The sequence below is a fragment of the Antechinus flavipes genome, chromosome 1, assembly GCF_016432865.1.
Source record: "Antechinus flavipes isolate AdamAnt ecotype Samford, QLD, Australia chromosome 1, AdamAnt_v2, whole genome shotgun sequence".
Taxonomy (NCBI): Eukaryota; Metazoa; Chordata; class Mammalia; order Dasyuromorphia; family Dasyuridae; genus Antechinus; species Antechinus flavipes.
The window spans coordinates 678555478-678578813 of NC_067398.1; the positions used below are offsets into that span (position 1 = coordinate 678555478).

General features: G+C 42.0%; 1 protein-coding gene across 1 annotated transcript in view; it reads right to left on the minus strand.

The window, feature by feature from the left end:
- FBN3 (fibrillin 3) overlaps nucleotides 1-23336 on the minus strand; it is a 100992-nt gene that overhangs the window by 21995 nt on the left and 55661 nt on the right. Inside the window, exons 34-47 of the mRNA XM_051975844.1 lie at nucleotides 22785-22946; nucleotides 21374-21442; nucleotides 19849-19974; nucleotides 18306-18431; nucleotides 16497-16646; nucleotides 14643-14714; nucleotides 14158-14283; nucleotides 13017-13142; nucleotides 11440-11565; nucleotides 9465-9581; nucleotides 5787-5915; nucleotides 3760-3879; nucleotides 2994-3119; nucleotides 794-946 (exon numbers count right to left, since the gene is read on the minus strand). Of these exons, the coding sequence (XP_051831804.1) occupies nucleotides 794-946; nucleotides 2994-3119; nucleotides 3760-3879; nucleotides 5787-5915; nucleotides 9465-9581; nucleotides 11440-11565; nucleotides 13017-13142; nucleotides 14158-14283; nucleotides 14643-14714; nucleotides 16497-16646; nucleotides 18306-18431; nucleotides 19849-19974; nucleotides 21374-21442; nucleotides 22785-22946 (1728 nt within the window). The remainder of the gene's footprint in view (nucleotides 1-793; nucleotides 947-2993; nucleotides 3120-3759; nucleotides 3880-5786; nucleotides 5916-9464; nucleotides 9582-11439; nucleotides 11566-13016; nucleotides 13143-14157; nucleotides 14284-14642; nucleotides 14715-16496; nucleotides 16647-18305; nucleotides 18432-19848; nucleotides 19975-21373; nucleotides 21443-22784; nucleotides 22947-23336) is intronic.

Consider the following 23336-nt stretch of genomic DNA (forward strand, 5'->3'; position numbering starts at 1 on the left):
GCACCAAGGAAAGTCTGGGAATTTCTCAAATGTACTTCAGCTCTCTCTCCAGAATCCAAGGGCTAAGCTGGACCCCGGAAGGAGCCCTGGCTCTAAGTTTAAAGAGCTCTCCCTCATCTGATGTTCTGTTCTGAGGGACCTACCAGTGCTGACATTCTATGCTCTAATGAGGTCTCTGACATTATAAATTCTTTATATATTTTATATATAATATTTTATTTTTTCTCAGTTACATGTTAAAACAATTTTTTAAACATTTAAAAACAAACTTTGAGCTCCAAATTCTATCCCCTCTTTTCCTGTGTTTCCTTCAACCTGAGATGATAAGCAATCGGGTTACACATGTGCAAGCATGACATTATGTAATCTAAGCACCTTCCCAGACATATTATAAGGGCCACCCCAGCTCTAAGAATCTGAGTTCTAAGGGTCATTTTAGCTCTGATGTTCTGGGTTTTAAGGATCCTTCTAGTTCTGACATCTTGTGTTCTAAGGGCCCTCCCAGCTCTGACATCCTGTGTTCTGAATCCCAGTTCTGATATCCTGTATTTAAAGGGTCTTCCCGCCTCAGATATCCTGTGCTCTAAGGACCCTCCTGTCTCTTGATGTTCAGTGTTCTAAGGGCCCTCTTAACTCTACGTTCTAAGGAATTTTTATCTGTCCTTAAATGGGACCCTCCCCTTCTTTCTATCTTCCTCATACATTTATCTAAATGTCTGAGGTAAATATCTAGTGCTCCCCAGCTTGGCTCCTTAGGATCTTCAGTCCTCAGGGATCAGGAAGGGCTACTCACCACTGCCCTCCTGGGGACACAGTTCGCAAGGATCTCCCCATCCTTCTCCAGGCATCTTACTGCAACAGCATCGGGCCTTGGTAGTGTTGAAGGCTTTGGGGACCGAACACCTTCCATTCTCAAAGCGAGTGAAGCAAAAACTCTGACGAGTGTCTGCGGGACAGAAGTCTTGAAGTCACCCCACAGACATGGGGGAAATGGGAACAGGATGGGACCTACTGACTCTTTAAGGAGAGGTTCCTAACCATTTTGTGTCCTGGAGTGCTTTTGATAGATAGAGAAAGGACTCCTTCTCAGAATAATGCTTTTAAAAGCATAAAATAAAATACATAGGATTACAAAAGAAACTATATTGACATATATTTATAAAAAATTTTTAAAAAGTTTGCAGGTGCCTGGTTAAGAATCCCTGCAATAGAGGTTCAAGAAAATGCCCCAGAGAGAAGATATCCTATCCTTCTAGAGAGATGGAACCTTTATTATGGAAAAGCCTTTTTACTATGGAAAGAAATCTCTCTTAAAGAAATAGCCCTTCTCCAACTGAGCTAGGGACAAGGCTATCTACTGTGGAGAGGAACCTGGTCCTCAGGAACATACCGTGCACTCTCCACTGCTATCCAGCTCTTTCCCCTATCTCTAAGAAAGCAATCCCTCCCATGGAAAGGGCCACTCTCAGAAGATTCACTTGCCTCCATTATGGAAAGGCATCTTTTCCCCAACCAGAAAGCATCTTCCCTGAGAAAAGCCCCAACTCCCCAATCTCAACAAGAAACCTTTCCCCAACAAGAGAGCCCTTTACATTCCTCCCTAAAATAGAAAACTTCTAGGAGAGAGAAGGCTTATCAGGTTTGCCAGCAAAGATTAGAATTCTAACTTAAAATTCCAGGAAACCTGATAACATGAGGATTCCTGCTTCTGAGGTCAAGTGGGGAAGGAAATTCTATCTTCAAGACTCAGTCTAATTAGATCAGTCTCATTCATTTCAATGAGTGTCAGTAAGGTGATGATAAATAGAACAGTTCTCTGGCTTCTGTTCCTTCCCAGAATAGAGCTAAGTAGGGGAGGGGGTTGAACAATTCTCCCTCCCTCCCCTACCCACTTTTCTCCCCTGTTCCCTTTCTTTGTAAGGTATTGCCTCCTTATCAGTTTCCTGGAGGTTTACAAACATCACTGACCCCTTCTCTCCATCTACTCTCTATATATCTTGCTATCTTCCCCACTAAAATATAGCTTCTTGAGGGTAGGGACTATGTATTTGCCTTCCATCATATTTTGGTGCTTGGCACAGAAGAGCTGCTTAATTAAAAAATGGTTTAATTCTCTATCTCACATTTAGGGAATTAATTTGCATGAAGATTTGAGTTTTTTTTTTTTTGTCTTCATGTCAATCAATGGTACAAGAGTCATACTTAGACAAAAATTTATATAAAAAGATCTGTTGGTCTTGTGATTCAACCATATAAGAAGCAGCCAAGTAGATAATCTTGGCCAGAATTGGGAGAAACAGAAAGTTCAAAATGAGGGAGGAGATATTGCCTATCAGCTCATAGCTAGACTATTGCGTTCAGTTTTGGGTGTCCTACTTTACCAAAAGCAAGCTGAAGCAAATCCAACGGAAAGCAATCTGGATGGTTCTGGGCTTGGAGATCAGGCCATACAAAGATCAATGGAAAGAATGAGGATGTTGAACCCAAAGAAAAGGAGGCTCAGAAATATAGTTATGGTCCTGAAGCCTCCGAAGGGCCATCATGTGCAAGAGGGATTAAATCTAAGATTGCTCAAGTATGGGAGGGACATGGTATCTGAAGTCACCTCCAACTCTTTGAGGTCATTTCTAGACATCCAGTCGTGGTTACAGAAGGAAAAGTCTCAGCATCTTCTGATTTCTAATTCCAAGGTCAGTCTACTTCTAATCATCAGCCCCAGCCATTACAAATCATTCCTAATAAGAATTCATCCCCCTACCAAGAGAAGAAAAAGGTCCCTTTGTGTCCCAGAGGGAAGCTAGACTCACAACTTCTGATTCTTATTTTCCGAATAACAAAACCAAGCTCCAGACATAAGTTCAGATTACTGGCTATCAGAGAACTTAGTTACGTCTCTCATTTCTCCTTCCAGTTCTGCCTTTGGGGCCCATCTCCTGCCCACTGCCTGCTTAGCTTCTATTCCATTCAGATCCCTCTCAAGACCAGGTTCTCACCAAAGCAGCGACGTCCATTGTCGGAGAGAACAAAGCCAGGTGGGCAGAGGCACTGGAAACTCCCAGGGCTGTTGGTGCAGGTGCCAAATAGGCAGAGGTTGGGCTCCTCATCACATTCATTGATATCTAGAGGAAGAGGGACATAGGAATGGCAAATCTGTTGGCTTTCTCCACATCAGAAGGGTGGTGGGATGTGCCTCCAGTACTAGGTAAGGGATGGAGGATAGCTTCAACTGGACCATTGCAATACCTGCTGGCTAGATGACAGCTGGGCATCTATAAGCTGGACAGTTTAAACAACTAATGTCTTTGAGTTGGTCTACTCATTTGGCAAATGTTGGAGAAATTGAGGGAGAGACATGTTTTCAGTTATGGCCAAGGTGAGAATTTATTTTGTTCAACTATGTATATTTATGATTAGGGTCTTATTTTTGATTAGGGATTTTTTTTTGTTTATTTGTTTAATGGAGACTACAGATAGGAATAGATTTTAAATGCATACAATAATAAATTTTCAAGAAAAAATGTTAAATGTTTGGTCCATCAATTGATTATATAATTGTGAGTTACTGTATTCTTATTACATATGATTTTGGGAAAATCCCTTTTCTCTTTGGGTTTTAATTTCTCATCAGTAAAATGGGGGAAAGGCTATTGAGTCAGATGGTTCCTGAGATCCTCTGACTGAACATAACTATTCCCAGAAGCAGCCCTGTGTTCCAAGCCTCTGGTAAGTTTTTGAAAAGAGTTTGGATCAAGGACTCACCTATGCAACTGTCATCTTGTACTTGGTAGCCAGGAGGGCAGATGCAGCGGAAAGCTCCATCCAAGTTCTGGCAGGTCCCAGGTGAACAGGTCCCGGGAAAACTCACACACTCATTAATGTCTGGCAGGAAGAGAAACCATCAGCTGCTTAATTTCAGAGCCAGAGGATCAGGGCAAGTGCTTGGGGATTCCAGGATGGTAAAAGCTCCAAGATACCTTCCACCTATGGAAGTCTACACTGGATGAAAATGGGCTAGAGACAGGTTTTAAGGTAAAGAGAGAGTCCATTACCTATGGTCCAGCTCAGACTTTGGGAGGTCTGCATCTATAAATCCCCAGATTCATTGTAAATTCTATAAATATCAGTGGCAGGAAGAGGGATTCTTCTTTATTCCCCAGAGCAGACATTAACTAAAAGTCCAAGTCACGTCTTTTGGTTGATTTTGAGGGACAAAAATGAAATTTTCACTTTTTAAAATAAACAAGGAATTTAATCTCTGCTCAAAAATACAATTAGCAATTGAGAAAAATATAGATTTCTATCACCTTTGTTCAAATCTTCCTTGCTTCAAAGTTAACTCTCCATCTGCTATGCTACCTTCCCCTCTTATTTCTGAAATAAAGGGAATATTCTACTAGAAATACATTTTGCACAGAGCAGAAAGGACTTTTTATTTTAGTTATGACTTTGCTACATGGCTTCTCCAATTAATGCCTAAAGTGACATATGGAAAAACATCCATTTTATTGTTTAGAGCCTTTTCCTCAGTCTCATTCCTAAAATAAAACTCGGTGCTTTGGATTATCTAGGCCAGGGATTCTTAACCTTTTTTTTTTTTTTTTTTTTTTTTTTTGAGGAGTAGAAGGTAGTTCATATTCTCTTTGGCAGCCTGGTGAAACTTATGGACTCCTTTGCAGAAAATTATTTTTAAAATCTGAAGGAAAAGCATATTTCAATTAGTGAAGGTTAGTAAAAATAAAGATATATTTTCTCATCCAAGTTTGCAAACCATTTGAAATCTATCCATGTACTTATGGGGCATTATTTGGGCTTAAAGGATATTCTACTATGTCTTTATAAGAATGGAGGTGGGAGTATGGCAGGGAACAAAAAAAATTGAGCCATTAGAAGTTGCTTATGGCTCATAATTGGTTGGATCATGCCCTGTGTTGCAGTGAAAACCATGGATTTCCCTCTTTAAATATCTGATCCTGATAGGGATAGTCCAGAATCCTGAACATTAGCACCTTGGAAACAGGAAGGCACATAGTCCAGTGCCCTCAGCCATCCTCTTGGGAAGCAGCCCCCATGAAGATGCAGCCAGGTAGCTGCTCCTGTGGATCTGTTTTCATCTCCAAAGCCTTTGATGTTGTCAAATGGTTTGACATCAGAAATAAGATATTATTTAATCAGTGGAAAAGGCATTGCCATTTATTTCACTGCTGCACCCTCAGGATCATGGGACTTTTCTTATCTGACTTGTAATTGAAACTTTCCAAATGTGTTGTTTTCTTCATTAAAATGTGAATGGAGACTGGTTTGCTTCTCTATTTGTATCCCCAGTGTTTAGCATAGCACTTTGCTGTGTATCCATTCATTCACAAAAATAGGATTAGATTTATTCTGAAAGAATTACTATACTATAGCACAGAGAATACGGCAATCAGGCATTCAAATCTCAATCTTACCTTTTTTCTAGTTAAGTGACTGAAAAAAAAACCCTCATTGAATCTAGATAAACCTCAATTTCCTCATTTCTAAAATGCAAATGATGACACTTGTCCTTCACAGGGTTATTGTAAAGCAAACATTTTGTAAACCTTAAAATGCTAAAGAAACGGGATCTGTCATTAGCATCATTAATATTTTGTTTATTCCCATACAAAAGCAAAATGAGGGTTGGTGGTTTAAAAAGAAAAAAATGTTAAGTTTGGCAACTGGCACTTCTCTATCTAGAACTTTAACTGGACTCATTAAACTGAGGACTTGCTGCCATACCAGTTGGCACGACGACTGCCAATACTCACCCACACAGTTCTTGCCATCTGTGGTCCTTTCATAGCCCTCATGGCAGAGACACTGGAAAGAGCCAATGCTGTTGATACATTGTCCATTGCGACATACTTGCCCGGTGAGGGAGGTACATTCATCAATATCTGTAGAGACACAAGCATAGAAGGCTGGGCTCTAGATGCTGAAGGATGCTGAGGATATTCTCCAATTTATTTTCTCTGATTGATGCCTTGATCAATCACAGCTTCAGAGAACTGATGGTGAAAAATACCTCCCATTTCTCAGAAAAGTTGGTAATGGGATGGACATGGCCAATAGGTTGATTAATTTTGCTTGATTATATCTATTTGTTATAAGGAGAGTGTTATAGATTGATGGGTAGTAATACTGGGTAGTAATAATACATAAAAAGTATTATTTTTAATAAATATTAATAAAAAGAAAGTAAAGAATATCAATAAAACATTTAAATAGAATAAAAAATTCAGTTCAATTTGAAAATGAACAGCTGATTAAAGAAGGTGGTGTCTGTGAACAGGATTTGGATTTCTGGAGCCCAAATTAAAATAATGATTGGCTCTTGGTTTGGGATGAAGTGCATCAAATAAAGTTAGACTTTAAAAAATGTGTTTATTTACACTTTTTCAAATAAATTCAAAGGACCTGAAATGGAAAAGAGAGAGAGAGAGAGAGAGAGAAGAGAGGAAAAGTGCTTCTATTGTCTACCAGGCTAATTAATCATAAATAGTTGTTGCAATGTAGGGAGAAAAATAACAGTAGAGATTCCCAGAAATTCACAGGAGAAAAAAAAAACCAACCCAAGAAAAGTGCCTTCAGTAAAACCTATGATCTCAAGTATCTATAAGTATATGCAAAATGTGGGTAATAGGCCAAGTGAGCCAGAGATCCTAAGAAAAGTATGCAAATAGAGTTGCTTTTCCCACTCAAGTTCACAGATCCTCTAAATTTCTAAGGTATCTTTTACTAAAATTGTAAACTCCTTGAGGGCAGGGAATGTTTTTGCCTTTTTTTTTCTATCCCTAGTGTTTAGCCAAGTGTCCAGAACATAGTAGACATTTAATAAATGCTAACTGATTGATTTACTTAAATTCTTATTGACTAATTGACTGAACTCGTAAAACATATGATTACAAACATGGAAAAGAGATATGATGTTATAGAATAGGCAGGAATATATGCAGGCACCTATTAGAGTTAGAGCAATTAAGAATTTCATCCCTAAAAAAAAAGAATTTGTAATTCTAAACCTAATTCTCACCAATAACAAGGAACTTGATGTTAAGAAAGAAACTGAAGGGAGCCTTGGTGGAAACTCTATTAAAATTGTTGATAGCGAAAGAAAGAAAATCAGGGCAGAGTTAGACATGAATTACAGATTTTGAGAGAACAGATTTCAAATGATTCAGAGAAAGGAAATGTAAAATCTCATGGACTAAAATTCTACAGGAGAAGTTAGCTTAGGAGGAATAGGAAGCTCTCAGGAAGGGCATTCCAATAGGAAAAGATAGAAACATTCAAAATAAGAGGAAAGAGAAAGTTGTGTAAAAATATCAATGAGGCTGCACAGGGAATAAATCAAGCAACAAAGATTTTCAAAGGACTTGTACAGAAGACAAGAAGGAGGGGCACATATGTAAGAATGAATTCCAAAGTAGAACATGGGGCAGCAAGAATAGTGCCAAGAACGCTAAAGCTCCAAATAAGCTGAGTTAGCAAGGAAAGCTAATGATAAAGAGTTTTTATTTTTTAATTTCTTAAAGCTATTTTGAGGGAAAGAGGAAGATGAAAGAAGGGGTCAGAGTGGGATGAATAGAACAATTAAAATAGATGTCAGAGAAAATTCAGAATCAATCAATTTTTCGGTCTTTTCCTCGGTCTTTCCCTCCTTCCTTTCCCTTCTTCCTTTCTTTCCTTTCTTTCCTTTCCTTCCTTCCTTCCTTCCTTCCTTCCTTCCTTCCTTCCTTCCTTCCTTCCTTCCTTCCTTCCTTCCTCCTTCCTTCCTTCCTTCCTTCCTTCCTTCCTTCCTTCCTTCCTTCCTTCCTTCCTTCCTTCCTTCCTTCCTTCCTTCCTTTTCCTTTGTTTCTCTGTTCCTTTCTTTCAAAAAAATAGGGGAAATAGTCAATGAGGCATTGAAAATCAAGATAAGAAAGTGAATCCTAAGAGAACATCTCATTTTCCTTGATAAGTTTAAATTACAATGCCTGGATGAACAGCATCCTAAGGTGATGAAATAATCAATTGATGTGATTGCTGATTTTTGATAACTAATTCTCAGAGAGCCAGATCTCAAGGCCCGCCATCTTCCACAGAGAAGTATAATAATGGGTAGGATGTGGTGGAGGTCAAGGAGAGATCAAAGCAAAAACTGCTTGGGAAAATGTGAAGAGGGAGGATTTTCTTTGAGCTGGAAAGAATAAGAAGAATTCCTGAAGGAAGTGTGCTGTGAGCTAAAAGGCAGAGAAAAGAAAAGTATTTCATGGCAGAGATAATGGCATGTGCAAATGCATAGAGGTGGGAATTTCCAGGAATCTAGTTTGTCCAAAACCAGAGGTTCTGTAAAGAGGAGTGATATAAAATTGGGTTGAAAAGGAGGGGAGATTGGATTTTTTGCTGCAATTCTGGATTTAGAACGAGGAGGGACATTCAAAGTCATGTAGTCCACCCTCCTTACTTTAAACAGGAAGAAATAGGTCTAGAAAGATTAGTGACTCAAAGACATGAGTTAAAATTCTGTCTCAGATACTTACTAGCTGTATGACCCTGGGCAAGAAGTTAAATCTTTCCCAGCCTCAGTTTCCTCAACTGTAAAATGGGGATAATAATAACATTGACCTCACGGGATTATTGTCAGGATCAAATGAGATAGCATGTGTATCTTTGAAAATCTTAAAAGTACAATAAATATTAGTTATTATTATTACTATTGTAATTACTATTACATCTTACAAGATTATTATTACTCTTGCCTAAAGTCACACAGCAGTAAGCAAAATACAGATCTTCAGACTCACAAGGTTAGTACACTTTCCACTGTCACACTGCTGTTTGTATTTTATTGTATATTAAATTCTCTCTCTATATATATTCTATTTATTTTATTCTAATACATTCTATATATTGTATTTATTCTATGGGAAACAGATTCGTGAGCATGAGTTGCACCTATGTCTTAGGAAAATGATATTACTGGCTCTGTAAAGGATGGACTAGAAAGAAAGGATCTAGGTGACCAGCTAGGTGATTACTGGTAGAAGCAATCCTTTCCCTTAGTTCCAGAGAAGTTTCATATTTGTCTTTGTATCTTTAGCGCCCAGAATAGTGCCTGCCATATAGAAGTCCTTAATACATCCTTGATTAATTGCTCCCCACCTTTCCCCCATGACCATTTCCACATCCCTTTATTTTCCCATTCACTCCCCCACCCCAATCCTTCTTGCTCACTTGCCCATCCCCTCTTCTCTCCTCCCATCTTTCCATCTCTATCCCATTCCCTACATCTTCTCAATCTCCAGTTTCTGGGCTGAAGAAAGGCCAGGGGATCCTTTGTGGGTAGATAAGATGGCCGGCCATATTCCAAGAGAAAGACTCAAGGTGATGCCCCATTCCTGAGGACCTTTCTTGGGATCCAGAGCTCCAGGCCTTGGCTGTGCAGAGCTCGGGGCCAAGCTTACCCATGCAGTCACTGTTGTGTGTGAGCTCAAAGCCGGGGAAGCAAAGACAGTTGTAGGAGCCCACGGTGTTCTTGCAGGTCCCATTGCCACATGGTTGCCGGTCGCATTCATCAATATCTGTCCAAGTAAACCACCAAAAGCGATTATTCCTCTAGTTGGCTTTGTATCCCCTGCCTGGGGTCTAAGCCCTCAGTCCTGGGTAGATATCCATCTCTCTCCTCTCTTTTTTGCTTCTGTCTTTCTCTACTTCGGTATCTGTCTCTCTTCTCTTTCTTTGCATCTGTATTTTTTGGTCTTTTTTTCTGGATGTGTATCTCTCTTTTCTTTATTTATATCTCTTTGTTCTTTCTCTGTCTCTCTCCTCTTTCTTTTTTTTCCCCTCTCCCTCTCTGTTTTCTCCCTCCTCCTCTGCCTGCCTCTCTCTCTCTGTTTTCTCCTCCCCTTCTTTTCATCCCCTCTTTCTTTCTCTCTCTTCTCTCTGTTTCCCCTTCCCCTTTTCTCTCTCTCTCTTCTCTTTCTCTCCCTCTCTTCCCTCCTCTTCTCTCTCTGCATTTTGTTCTTAATATCTTTCATTCTTTAAAATCTTTTTTTTTTCCTATCCCCTCCTCTCTATTTATCTCTGTTTCTTTCTGGCTTTGTAGGTACATCTCTTTCTCTGTATTTTTCATTTTTTATACCTTTCTTTCTATCCACATCTTTTTCTGTCTCTCTCTATATTTCTGTTGTTCTTTTTAATCTTTTTTTTCTACCCTTTTCTTGTCTCCTTGTCTGTCTCTCCTTCCTATTTCTGCCTTCTTTGTCTCTTGTCCTCAATGTCTTTCTAATTTTTTCTCTCTTTTCTCCTCCTATCTTTGTTTCTCTCAGTCTGTATATATCTCTCAAGTCTCCATCTCAAATTTACATTTCTCTTTGTCTCTTGTTTTCATGTCTCTTTCTGCTTTATCTCCATGTCTATTTCTGTTCTTTTCTCTGCCTCTCTGTATGCAAAGACATTACTTTGTCTTTCTGTTTGGATCTCATTCTTCATGTCTCTTTTTTCTTTCTCTTTTCTGTAGTTCTCTCTCTCTCTATCTCTCCCTGCTCCCCTCCCCCAAGGGCTGGACTGAGTCTGAAAATGTCACAATCTTAGGACTGGAAGCCCCTAGGGGTCTGGGGATTATGGATGATAACAGTACACACTAGTGTCTGACACAGAAGGAGAATCAAGGCCAGACTTATCTGTGTCCTGTTTGGGTATCTCTCCTCTCCCTGCCCCTCACCCTTTCAGCTCTTTTTTCTGTCTTTTCTTTCCAAAATTAGAAAGTAAGATCTCCAAGAGCAGGATATACTTTTTTTGCTTATATTTGTATAGCCAATAATTAGCACATTGTAGACATTTAATACATGTCTACTTCATTAAATTGAACCAAGACAGAAAGAAAACAAAGGAAAATCTGGATTTGTGCCAAGGCAAAATTGTGCTTCAAGATGGGACCTAAGATGGGGAGCAGGGGAAGAACTCTGGGCCATCTGAGTGGCAGTAGCTCCATTCCTCATCACGTGCCCCCTCCTGGTGGCAAGGGCTACTGTTTGTACAACCAGACCCCAGTCTCGGCTCCATCTCTCAGCATCGATCCAGGCAGAGCCATGTTTGATTTGGGTCAAAACAACAGCTCTTTGGGGTTTGAACAAAGAGCTTTCCTCTCACTGACCCCTCAGATATATTAACTCCATTCTTACAGATGAGGAAACTGTGGGCAAACAAGGGGCAGAGAATTGCTGCTCATCCAACTCATAAGCACCAGAGTACCTTTGACTGAAGCCTCCAGACTCCAATTCCAAAACTCTTTACCACAACAGCAGGAGGACTTTCTCATTTAAGGGAAGCCCCTAACTCTAGAGTAAAACCCACCATGATAGGAACACCTACATAGGAGAGGATTATTGGTAAGGGATAGTAACTGTGGCCCCCAGGGACCTAACCCATGATGCTCACCCATGCACATCGTCTGGTCCACAGTGGCCTTAAAGCCTTGGTGACATATGCAGGCGTAGCTTCCCTCAGTGTCCACACAGTCACCATGGCTGCACACGTTTGCGATCTCTTGGCACTCATTCCGCCCTATGGAGAGAAGGTGTGAGTGAGTGATGTTCACACAGATAGGGCTTTAGGCAAGAGAAGCAGGGTGAATATACTGAGTTTCTGCCCCGAGTCTGGCTGAGCCACTCATAAAGTCATCGAATTTTAGATTCTCAGTCTGAAAGGACCCTCTGGACCAGGGCTTCTGAAACTTTTCCCACTCACAATTCTTTTTCTCTTGAGAAATTTTTGCATGATTCCAGGTATATAGGTATATAAAAAAGCAAGCAAATCAAACATTTACTGATAATAAATCACAATTTCATAATCCCCACATTCACTTACAAGACCCCATATGAGGTCAAGTCCCACAGTTTAAGAATCTGGGCTGTAGACCAATTAGTCTAGCTTGTAGCTAAATGGGAATATTCTCTACACAGGGGTCCTCAAACTTTTTAAATAGGGGGCCAGTTCACTGTCCCTCAGACTGTTGGAGGGCCGGACTATAGTAAAAAACAAAAACTTTGTTTTGTGGGCCTTTAAATAAAGAAACTTCACAGCCCTGGGTGAGGGGGATAATCATTCTCAGCTGCTGCATCTAGCCGCGGGCCGTAGTTTGAGGACCCCTGTTACAACATCCTTGATAAATCTACATCTATCTCTTTACTAAATCTAGCTCCTAGTTCTGCTCTCTGGGACCAAGCAAAATAAGCCTACTCCCTTTTTGCACCATAGCCTTTGAACTATCTAAGACAATCATCATGTCTCCACTTGATGGCTTCTCTTCTCCAGATTAAAGCTTCCCAGGTCCTTCAGTTTCATGGGCCCCCATCATTGTGACTAGACATGATCCAGATGGCCAAGACCTTCCTAAAGTGAGGGGCCAGAGCTGAAGAAAATATTCTACATATGGTCTGTAAAGACTATCTCCTCCCATGTTTCTGAATTTATGTTTCTCTCAGTCCTAAAACCAGATGAATAGTTTAAGCTTCCATGTCATCCTTTATTCCTTATTTATTTATTCTACTTTATATAACTTAATAAATTTTTATTGCTTTATATTTTTTATATTTTTATTTTGTTACTTTATAAATAAATATATTTATTTATTATATATTTAAATTCATTATTCCCCCACCTCCAAATCTTTTTTAGATATTGTCTAACTATGTCTTCACTAGGTTGTATTTAAGAAACTGTTTCAAGAAATTTTTTGAAACTAAGACAGAACTTGGCACTTATCCCTATTATATTTCATCTTATTCAATTATGCACAATATTCTAGCTTATCTAGATCTTTTTGGATTCTGATACTGTCATGCAATGTATTAGCCATCCTCCCCATGTTTGTATTATTTGCCTAGCTCAAAAACATGCCATCTTTCCCTTTATGCAGGTTATTGCCAAACATGTTAAATTAATTGATACCCATTGCCACACTTGTTAAATTAATTAACAGATACCCATCTGGAGCTGTGCCCTCACCCACTCACCCACACAGGCTCCGCTAGGGGAGAGTTTGTAGCCCCGGGCACACTCGCAGCGATAGCTTCCTGGGATGTTGATGCAATCAGCGTGGCGCTGGCAGGGACTCTCTCCACTGCTGCACTCATCCATGTCTACAGAAGATAGAAAAGATGAGGAGGAGTCCTCTAAGAGCCTACAAAGACCCAGACTCAGCCTGTTCATTTTACAGGTAGGAAAACAGAGACCCAGAGAATGGCCCAAGATCATGCGGTAAATCAGGGGTAGATCTGGGTCTCCTGGCGCCCATACTCTTCCTGAAGACAGAAGAACAAGCTGCAGCAGGGATGGGTCAGATGGAAATAAAAACAGGGAGAAAAATGCTCTCTGGTGAGAAAAGAGAGAGTCCTCTGCCCATTAAGTACAGTCTCAGAGAAATCTCCTCTGTTCTCTCAGGGCTTAGAGAGTTTAGCACCCACAAACAGACTCCTGTGATGTGTTCACTAACTGTAGGACCCTCTGAACCTCATCACTGACTAATAACTAAAGAAATCTCCTCTGTCTCTAAGGGCTTGGAGAGCACCCACAAACAGACTCCTGTGATGTGTTCACTAACTGTAGGACCCTCTGAACCTCATCACTGACCAGTATAAGGATAGGCTACTAGTCCTTGTCCTGGGGAATTGGGATTGTCTCTGTACAAATAAGAGTGTGCCTTGAGATCCCTATGTATGTGGGGAATGCTTATCAGAGAGTTTTCCTGACCATTCTATTTTCTAGTATCACAGGGTACACCTGGCAACATCAGTGGTGGGAGAGCCTGGGGGTGGGGGATATTTTCTTTGAGGAGGGGATGGGAGGGAGGGACATTCCCTGAATTCATGGAAAAGGGGAATTTTTGGAGGTGGGGAAGGATAGGGAGAGTCTCCTCTTGGTATTGTTGGGATTGTTGGAGGATGCCCCAGAAAAGAATAGTGGGAGAAATAGTGGAGGGGATTTAATGGGCAACTCCCAAAAGCTCTTCCAGATTGGATTGGGAAGATTTATCTGGGGAACAGGGTAAGGGGACTGGGGGAACTGTTCAGGAAGGCTGGGATGTTACGGGTGGGTAGGAGTCTTTTTCCTGAAGAGGATGGGTTTGAGTTTCCAGAAAGGGGGATGCTCCGGTACCCTCGCAGACAAGCAGGACGCTGTTGTAGCTGAATCCAACGGGGCACTCGCAGCGGAAGCTGCCGATCTGATTGATGCAGACGCCATTGGTGCAGATGGCTGGAATTTCGCTGCACTCATCGATGTCTGAGGATGAAGCAGGGAAGGGGAGTAGGGACTAGTCAGTGGCTGGTCAGAGGTATGGAGCAGCAGAGCCCAGGAGTGCCCAAGCTTGGAAAAGGGCCAGGTGGGAGGCCCTGCCTGGACCTGGCAGCTTTGCCTCCCCTGCCTGGGGAGTATAGACATGCAGTCCCCTGAATACAGCCAGGAAAGCCTGGGTGAAGATCAGGATGAACAAAAGCAGGCAACACAGGATCAAATGTTATAATAAAGGGCAGAAAGCAAGAAAACCCAACAATAACAATAAGCACTTTCCTAAATGGACTAAATAAACTTTTCTGCTTCTTCAGAAAGACTCTTACATCAGGCCTGCTGGGAGCACTTACCAATGGGTTTTCCTGTGTGGATGTCGATGATGAAGCCGGGTGCCTGGTTCCCACACAGGATCTGGTACTCAGCTGGTGGGGGAAAAAGCAGAATTGGAAGCCTGAAGGTTCAGACAGAGGCCCCAGCCTCTCCATGACCTTCATCTCCTCCATACCAATTCCCTCCTTCTCCTTTTTGGAATTTCCTCATCTACCCTCCTATGGGCCCCTCTGTCAGCTCTTGTTTGATTTTCAAGAACTGCTCTGGGTCTCAGTTTCCTTATCTGTTAAGTGAGAGGTAGGGCTGGATAATTGTTATGGTTATTTCAGCTCTGCATTTATGATCCCCTGATTAAAACTTAGTTTTTGCCCTCAGAGTAGACAGGAGATAAGATAAGGAGTGATTAATGCCTGAAGAACAGACACAGACCTAAGGGAGGGCAAAGGGAGAGAGTTAATATAGTGCAAGGGAAGAAATCTGGATCCCTGGGTCTGCCACAAACTCAATATGTGATCTTGGTAAATGTCACCCCCATCCTTTTGCCTCAGGTTCCCCTCCTTTACAACAAGGGAGGATCTTAAAAGCTTTCAAGTTCCTCTGTCTCTCTAGCTTATCAATGTCCTTTCTAAAATGTGGTTACCAGAATTGAATTTAGTATTCGTTATAGTCTCATTAGAACTAAGAAACATAATAATATATTATACTCCCAAAAACCTGATATGTTTTTCTGTACATTTTTTTTTCTTTCTATCTTGTACTTGAGAAGTTAGTTTTTTGGAACCTCTGTTAAGACCTTATATTTCTCCCTGTTATGTTTTATTTGATAAAATTTAATCCACCATTCTAACCCATCAGGACCTTTTTTGAGGTCTGGGTCTATGATCCAATCTGTTAGCTATCCTTCCTACTTTTATGTCGTCTGAAATTCCAGTCAGGTCATCTCAGTATTTACTCAAATCATTGCTAAACATATGGAACAGCTCTGGGGAAAGGAGAGATCCCTAGGGCCCTCTATTAGAGACCTTCCTTCACGTTGACTTTGATCCATTAATGACTACTTCTTGGGGTCTGGTCATTAGGCGAGGGATAAATTCCCTGACAATATTCAACAAGTTTTGCCTAATTATATCATTATTCTGTCTACTCGTCCACAAAGATAGCTTGCCGAAATCTAAGCAAACTGTTTACAGCACTCTCCTGTCTGACTAGTCTTAAAAATCTTATCCAAAAAGGAAGTGGTAGTGCATGGCAAAATCTGAACTCATTAGTCCTTTTTAATCACTGCTTCCTTACTAATTGTTTATAAGTGAGTAATATGTTCGGGAATATTTCCAGGAACCAAAGTCAATTTCTGAACGATTAGCTTATAAATATTTTATGTTCCAGATTTTAGGTTTTCATAATGAATTAATATCTAGTCTGCTAACTCCAAGGTTAAGATTCTTTCCTCCATACCATGCTGCTCTTATGTGCAACAATCCTGGATCTTTCAAACCTTTTAGGATAGGTTCACTGAAAATGACAGATACTTTTGGCCTGCCTACATTTTTATTTAAAATACAGATTTTGTACTTTTAAATTCACATTCCAATCTTCACCCACCTTCAACATCTCTCCATTTCTTTCTGCAACTATTCTCACCTTTCCCTATCTCTCTTTTGCAATGAGAAACAACCTTTGAACCAGACCACAGATATTAAACAGGACTTGTTCCTAAGGAGTTTATCTTATTCATTCAAGTTGTGTCCCCAGATAAGCTCCTTAGGAGCAGGAGCTGTTTAATTCTTGCCTTGATATTTCTAGCACTTTGAACAGTACCTGACACATAAAGGTGCTTAATAAATGCTTAAGGAGGCATGGGATTGGTAACTCACAACTGGCTGGAGCAGGGCAAGGTTCACAGGGCCGGTTCCAGGCCTTTCCAATGTTGTATGAGCAGCAACACATCTTTCTTGTCATGTTGAAGGCCAGCTCATTCTCACAGGTGTCATTGTGGTGCCGGTAACACACGCTCTTCCGTACGTCTGCAAAGCCAGCAGCCCAAATGTGGTTCTAGTCAGGGTTAGGGTAGGGAGCAGGGTGAGGCCGGAGAGAGAGGGGCTGGGGGAGAGGGACCAGGAGCCAGAGAGAAACAAAGGGAGAGGGACGGAGAAAAGACAGGAAACAAGTCAGGGAGAGACTGAGAGAAACTGGCAGGAAGAGAAGTAGGGAGAAACAGGGAGGTAATGAAGGACAGATGATAAGACAAGTCGGGGAGAGAGTGATGAGAAAAGGTGAGGGGAAAACAGAAAGGAAGAAAGAAGGGGAAGCAGAAGGAGAAATAGGGATGCAGAAAGACTGAGAAAAATGGGGAAAGAAAGGGTAAGGAGAAGCCAGAGAAGCTGGGATAAGAGAGAAGAGGGGGAAAGAGGTAAGGAGAGGTGGGGAGAAAGGAAGGGAGAAAAAAGCAAGGAATATGGAGGAAGAGAAGGATGAAGGGAAGAAAGTGAGAGAAGTAGGCAGAAAGAGGTGGGGAGAAAGGAAGGGAGAAAAAGCAAGGATTATGAAGGGAGAGAAGGATGAAGGGAAGAAAGGAAGAAGCTGAGAGAAGTAGGCAGAAAGAGGTGGGGAGAAAGGAAGGGAGAAAAAGCAAGGAATATGGAGGGAGAGAAGGATGAAGGGAAGAAAGGAAAAAGCTGAGAGAAGTAGGCAGAAAGAGGTGGGGAGAAAGGAAGGAGAAAAAGCAAGGATTATGGAGGGAGAGAAGGATGAAGGGAAGAAAGGAAAAAGCTGAGAGAAGTAGGCAGAAAGAGGTGGGGAGAAAGGAAGGGAGAAAAAGCAAGAATATGGAGGGAGAGAAGGATGAAGGGAAGAAAGGAAGAAGGTAAGAGAAGTAGGAAGAAAGAGGTGGGGAGAAAGAAAGGGAGAAAAAGCAAGGAATATGGAGGGAGAGAAGGATGAAGGGAAGAAAGGAAGAAGGTAAGAGAAGTAGGAAGAAAGAGGTGGGGAGAAAGAAAGGGAGAAAAAGCAAGGAATATGGAGGGAGAGAAGGATGAAGGGAAGAAAGGAAGAAGGTAAGAAAGAGGTGGGGAGAAAGAAAGGGAGAAAAAGCAAGGAATATGGAGGGAGAAAAGGATGAAGGGAAGAAAGTGAGAGAAGTAGGCAGACAGAGATGAAGAGAAATGGGAAAAAAAGGGAAGAGAGGTGAGGGGAAGAGAAGAGGGAGATAAGGGGAGAGGGAGCTGAAGACAGAAGAAGAGAGAAAAGGAGAGGAAGAAGCAAAGGTGAAGAGATGGTGACTGAGTACAGAGGAGACGAGAATTCACGAACGGGTCAGAGGTGGGGAGGGAAAATGGAGGGGAATCCCACAGGCAAATCCCGTGGAAAACAGGCAGCAAAGTTGAAAATACTGGTACCACAATCAATTTCCTTTGTTTCCCTGGCTCTCAGCCTTCTCCAGGGGTCAGCCGGATGGACTTTGATGTGTTCTAGTTGGTAATTCTTCTGCTTGGATGATGTCTCCTCACCAGGGGTCACAACCATGTACCCATGCTCTGCTCCCTACACCCCTTTTAACCTTGATGCTGGTCTCCTGGCTGATCCCACTTCATACTCACAGCCTTAGTTTCCCCTCTTATCCTTGTGATTACACTCCAAACACACTGTATCCCTTTTTTGGTCCCCCTGGTGATCATACTTCGTACCCATGCAGTTGTTGCCGCCGTTGACCTGCATGTACTCTGGGGGGCAGACACATGTATAGTTGCCTAGGGTGTTGTAGCAGGTCCCAGGACCACAGATGCCAACATGGGTGGAACATTCATCAATATCTACAAGAAAAAGAAAACAGATAAGACCTTGCTGTACACCTTGGAAAGCACTTTTTTTTACTTCTTTTCTATCCTTATCATAATCTACATTATTGGATAGTTATTCAGTGCAATTCATTCGTTCATACTTTATATGATAATTACTCAGTATAATTCATCCACCCATCCATCCATCCATCTATCATTCATCCACCATCCATCCATCATTCATTCATTACCAAGGACAAATTCTGGTCTATAATCACATTTGGATTTAAATCTTGAATCTTTTACTGCCTCATTGATAACTTTAGCAATTTTTTTTTATTTGTTTAATTTAATTTAATTTCTTATTTATTTTTTCACACATTGATTTATGAATCATGTTGGGAGAAAAAAATTCAGAGTAAAAAGGAAAATCCTTGGGAGATGAAAAAAACAGAAAAAAAGAAGTGAACATTGTACATATTGCTTTACATTCAGTCTCCTTAGTTATTTTTCTGGATACAGAACTTTAGGCAATTCTTTCCTCTCCCTGATTCTCTATTTTTCATTCTGTACAATTAAGGATTGGGATTCAAGGATTTTTAAGGTGTTTTCTGTTCTAAGATCTGGGAAATGGATGATTCCTGTTGCCCTGAGCTTGTGAATAGTGACCCATGAGTAGAGATGGACTATAAAAAATGAAGATAGGAAGATTTATTTTCAGAAATCTTAGAAGTTCTGTGTAGACTAATTCAGGGTGAAATGAGCAGAACCAGAAGAACAATTTATATAAGGAGTAGGATGATGTAAAGGAATACAGGACTGACAAAGGAAACCACTAATTTCAATTACAACAAATTGTCAGCGAGGGATGTCTCCTGCCTCTTGGTCCAGAGGTGCAGAGTGAGATGCTTTGTTAGTCATGGCAACCGTGTCAGTTTAGGTCTTGGCTGTGCTTCTTGAGGACAAAGGAGATTCTATTTGGTTGTGTAGAAGAGGGTCAGTTATTGGGAAGTCATTCAATTAAAATAAAATCCCCAAAACACGATTAAGATGAGAGAATAAGGACTCTAGGTTAAAGACATTGGTATAGGGTCATAGATTTAGAGATGGAAAAGCTTTTACAATCCTTTCATTTTGCAGAGGAAGAAACCAAGGCAAAAAGAGGGTGACTTGGTTAAAATCACACAGCCAGTAAGTACCTGAGGAATCTTTGAACTCAGGTCTTCTTGATTTCAGTTTTAGCAGGTCATCTCTCTTCGCTTACTGTGTCACTATCCAAGTTTCATCCCCTCCCCTGCTGTCCAGGACTAGAGGGTGCTTGATTTTAGCCCCATGTACCAGACCAAGAGCCAAAGGAGTTGTCCATCCCAGCCCTGCTAGAACCCCAGCCTCAGCACCCACAATTGCCAAACGTCCAGAGCCCCGGCACAGCTGGACAAACAGCACTCACCCTCACAAATGCGGGTATCTTCATTGAGGTAATAATTCAGGGGGCATTCACACTGGAAGTTGCCAAAGGTGTTGACACAGTCTCCCCCTTGACATAAACCAGGGAGCTCTTGACACTCATCGATATCTGTGGAGGAGATTCACGTCATGTTTCCCAGAGGCTGACGGCCCCCAAGAGGTCTTGAGCCTTGGCCCTTCTGGGTGAGAATACTCCTGCATGGTAGCTGGGAGTAGTGAGAAATGGGGAGAAGCAGCAAAGAAAACCCTCCTCCATGTTCTGCCAGCCTTTTCTTTCTTTCTTTTTTATTTTTATTAAAACTTTTTATTTACAAGACATATGCATGAGTAATTTTTCAACACTGACCCTTGGAAAACCTTCTATTCCAAATTTTCCCTCCTTCTCTCCACTCCCCTCCCCTAGATTCTGCCAGCCTTTTCTAGGGCTTGGGGCTATAGGGCACTCACCACCTGCCCTTGTTTCATGACCCTTTGTGAGCAGTGACCCCAGGCAAGGGCAAGGAGAGCCCCACGTGAACATAAGCCTAGTTAGTCCCAAGTGTCTCTAATGAGTTTTCCTGCCTCAAATTTCTCTCCTTTGCAAAGCATCCTTCATACAAGAGATATTCCTTAAGCATAGTTCAGACTACGCTATTTCCTTGCTAAGCAAACCCAGGGTTCTCTGCTACCTTCAGGATAAAATATAAGCTTGGATCACAATATAAACAAATACATGCCTTTTCTGCTTGAGTCTATATTATTTCCCCTTTACACATTCTCTGGTGGAACCATATTGTCCTTATTGCTGTGTCTCACATGTGACATTGCATTTCCCAACTTGAGCTTTGCCCAGGCTGACCCCCATGACTAGAATACTCTACCCTTCCCCACTTCCCCATCCACCTCCTAGAACCCCTAATCTTCTGCAAAGTTAATCTCAAATGCCACGTTCTCCATGGAACTTCTCCAGATCCCTCTCACCTGCTACTAGGGCTCCCTCCAAATTAATTTACATTTTTGCATATAGTTATGTACATGTTGTCTCCTCCAATAGAAGGTAAGTTCCTTGAGGACAGGGATTGCTTGGTTCTTGGCTTTGGATCCCCCAGTCTAGCACAGTGGCCAGCCCATTGATTGCTTCTTCTTTTCCCATATTCTAGTTCCCGCGCACCCAGGTTGGTTTCCTTTGGCTGCCCTCGGCCATCACTCTACCTACTTCCTGATGTCCTTAAATACCTTGTAGAATTGCAGTAATTGCTCCCCTTTCAGGTTACCCCCTCCAAGAGGGAGTAGTGGGAAGAGAATGCTTCCTGGCCAGCAGAAATAGCTGTTCCTCTGCAGCATCTCAGCAATGGGTAATGGGAGTTCCACGCCCCAACCTCATTTTCCTGCCTTCCAAGAGGTGGGTACCAATGCTGTTCTCATCCCTTCCCCACCCTACGCCCCCAAGAGCACCGAAGTGCTGCCTCTTGCCATCCAGTGCATCCCATCACTCCCTTTCACTGGAGAAGCTAAGAGTCAAAACTCACCCTCCAGGATGACCGTGATGGGGTTGGGTCTGAAGCCTTCTCCTCCAGGGCACAGAGTCTTATATTCAGCTGTAGGAAAATGGGGAGTAGATCAGGGAGGAAGGCAAGCAGAAAGAAACTGGGTCTCTACAAAGTTTGCTCCCCACTGCCCCCTCCCAACTTGACTCCCACAATTTCTATGTACAGCCCCCTTCCCCATCTGTATCCTTACTGCCTCTGTCTATTTTTAAGCCCCCTCTCTCTATCTGTCCACCCCCCACCTTTGGGAGCCCCTCCCCACCTGACCCCCACAACCTCTGTGTGCAGCCCCCTCCCCATTTGTGTCCCCACTGTCTTATTTGAGTGTAGCCCCGCCAACCCCAGTTCCCTCTGTATTAAATGCCACATAGGGACTTATAAAAGAAACCTTTGGGGACCAGGTGAGGAACTATGCTTTAGAGAATATTAAAAATTGCTTCCATTCCTATCGCAGATCTCACATATCACTTTGTGACTGTATCTCTCTCTCTCAGGGATATGTTTACTTATATGTGATTTTTTTCTCCCAAACCCAGTCTTCTAAACTTTTCTACTTCTGTCAAAGGTACTGCCATCTTGTAGACTTTTCCTCCTCTTACATATCCCAGTGGCTTTCAGATCTGGCCATCTCCTTCCTCATTGTCTCTCCCATCTGACTTCTTCCCTCTACCCACAGCCACCGCCTTATTTCAGGCCGTCATCATCTCTCCCCCAGATTATTGCAATGGTTTCCTAATGGGCCCCTTGGCTTCAAATAGCTCCTCTTTCCAGGCTGTCCTCCACAACACCACCAGTTTGAGTTTCCTTAAATGTAGAGATGACCATATCACTAACCTACTTAATCAACCCCGAGGCTTCCCATTGTCTCTAGAATAAGACTTGCTTAACCTGGGTTCCATCAATCCCCAATTGGATCATGGAGAGATTTCTGGGAGCCTTTGAAATTGGATGGGAAGCAAAATTACATCTTTATTTTCATTAACAAAACAATTTTTAAAAACATATTTAAAATTATTTTTGAGCTCTAAATTTTCTCTTTCTCCAGCCCCTTTGAGAAGGCAAGAAAGAACATGTCTATTGTACAGATGATTTCACTAATTTCTAATGGAAAATTTGCCTTTTCTTACTTTATGTAAAAACATTATTTTGAGAAAAATTCCCTAAATCTTCCCAAGGGGTCCCTAATACAATAAAAGGCTAAGAATCCTTGCAATAGAGTAGATGCTGTCCTTCTAAGATCTTGAGGGCAGAACTCTCTGGGGCAAGGAGACCTGGTCATTCCCAGGATGCTGCCCAAGTGGCCAGGGGGCAGGGAGAGCTGATCACTCCCAAAATGCTGCCCACATGGCCAAGGGGCAGGGCGAGTGGTCAGCCAGACTCTTCCTATACTCACTTGTGTTTCCTGGAGGGCAGAGCTCACAGGGGTTGCCCCAGGCCCGTCCTAGGGAGCAGCAGCAGGAGGCCCGAGTGACCCCAACTCCAATTTCTGCGCTGCAGGAGATGCCCCCATCCCCTCGGTCCTGAGTGTCCAGGAAACAGTTCCCGACGCGTGTATCTGTGGGGGCAGAAGGGGTTTGGCAGGGAGGTTTTAGGGAAGAGCCCCTGCCCTGATATTTGGCTTTACTGATGGGGAGCCAAGTTCCCAAAGTCAAAGTGGGAGAGATCACTTCACTCCCTGCACATATTGGAACTCTGAAGTCCAGAGAAATTTTGTGATTTACCTAAGAGACTGCAGGCAGTAATAAATAGAGCCAGGATTTGAGCCCCTGTGCCCTGATTTTGGGCAGTTAGTTGCAGACTTCAGATCCAGCCTCAGTCTACTTACTGTTCGGGTGACTCTGGGTAAATCACTTAACCTTGTTTGCCTCAGTTTCCTGAACTGGAGAAGTAAATGGCAAATGGCAGTGTCTTAGCCAAGAAAATCCCAAATTGGGTCATAAAGAGT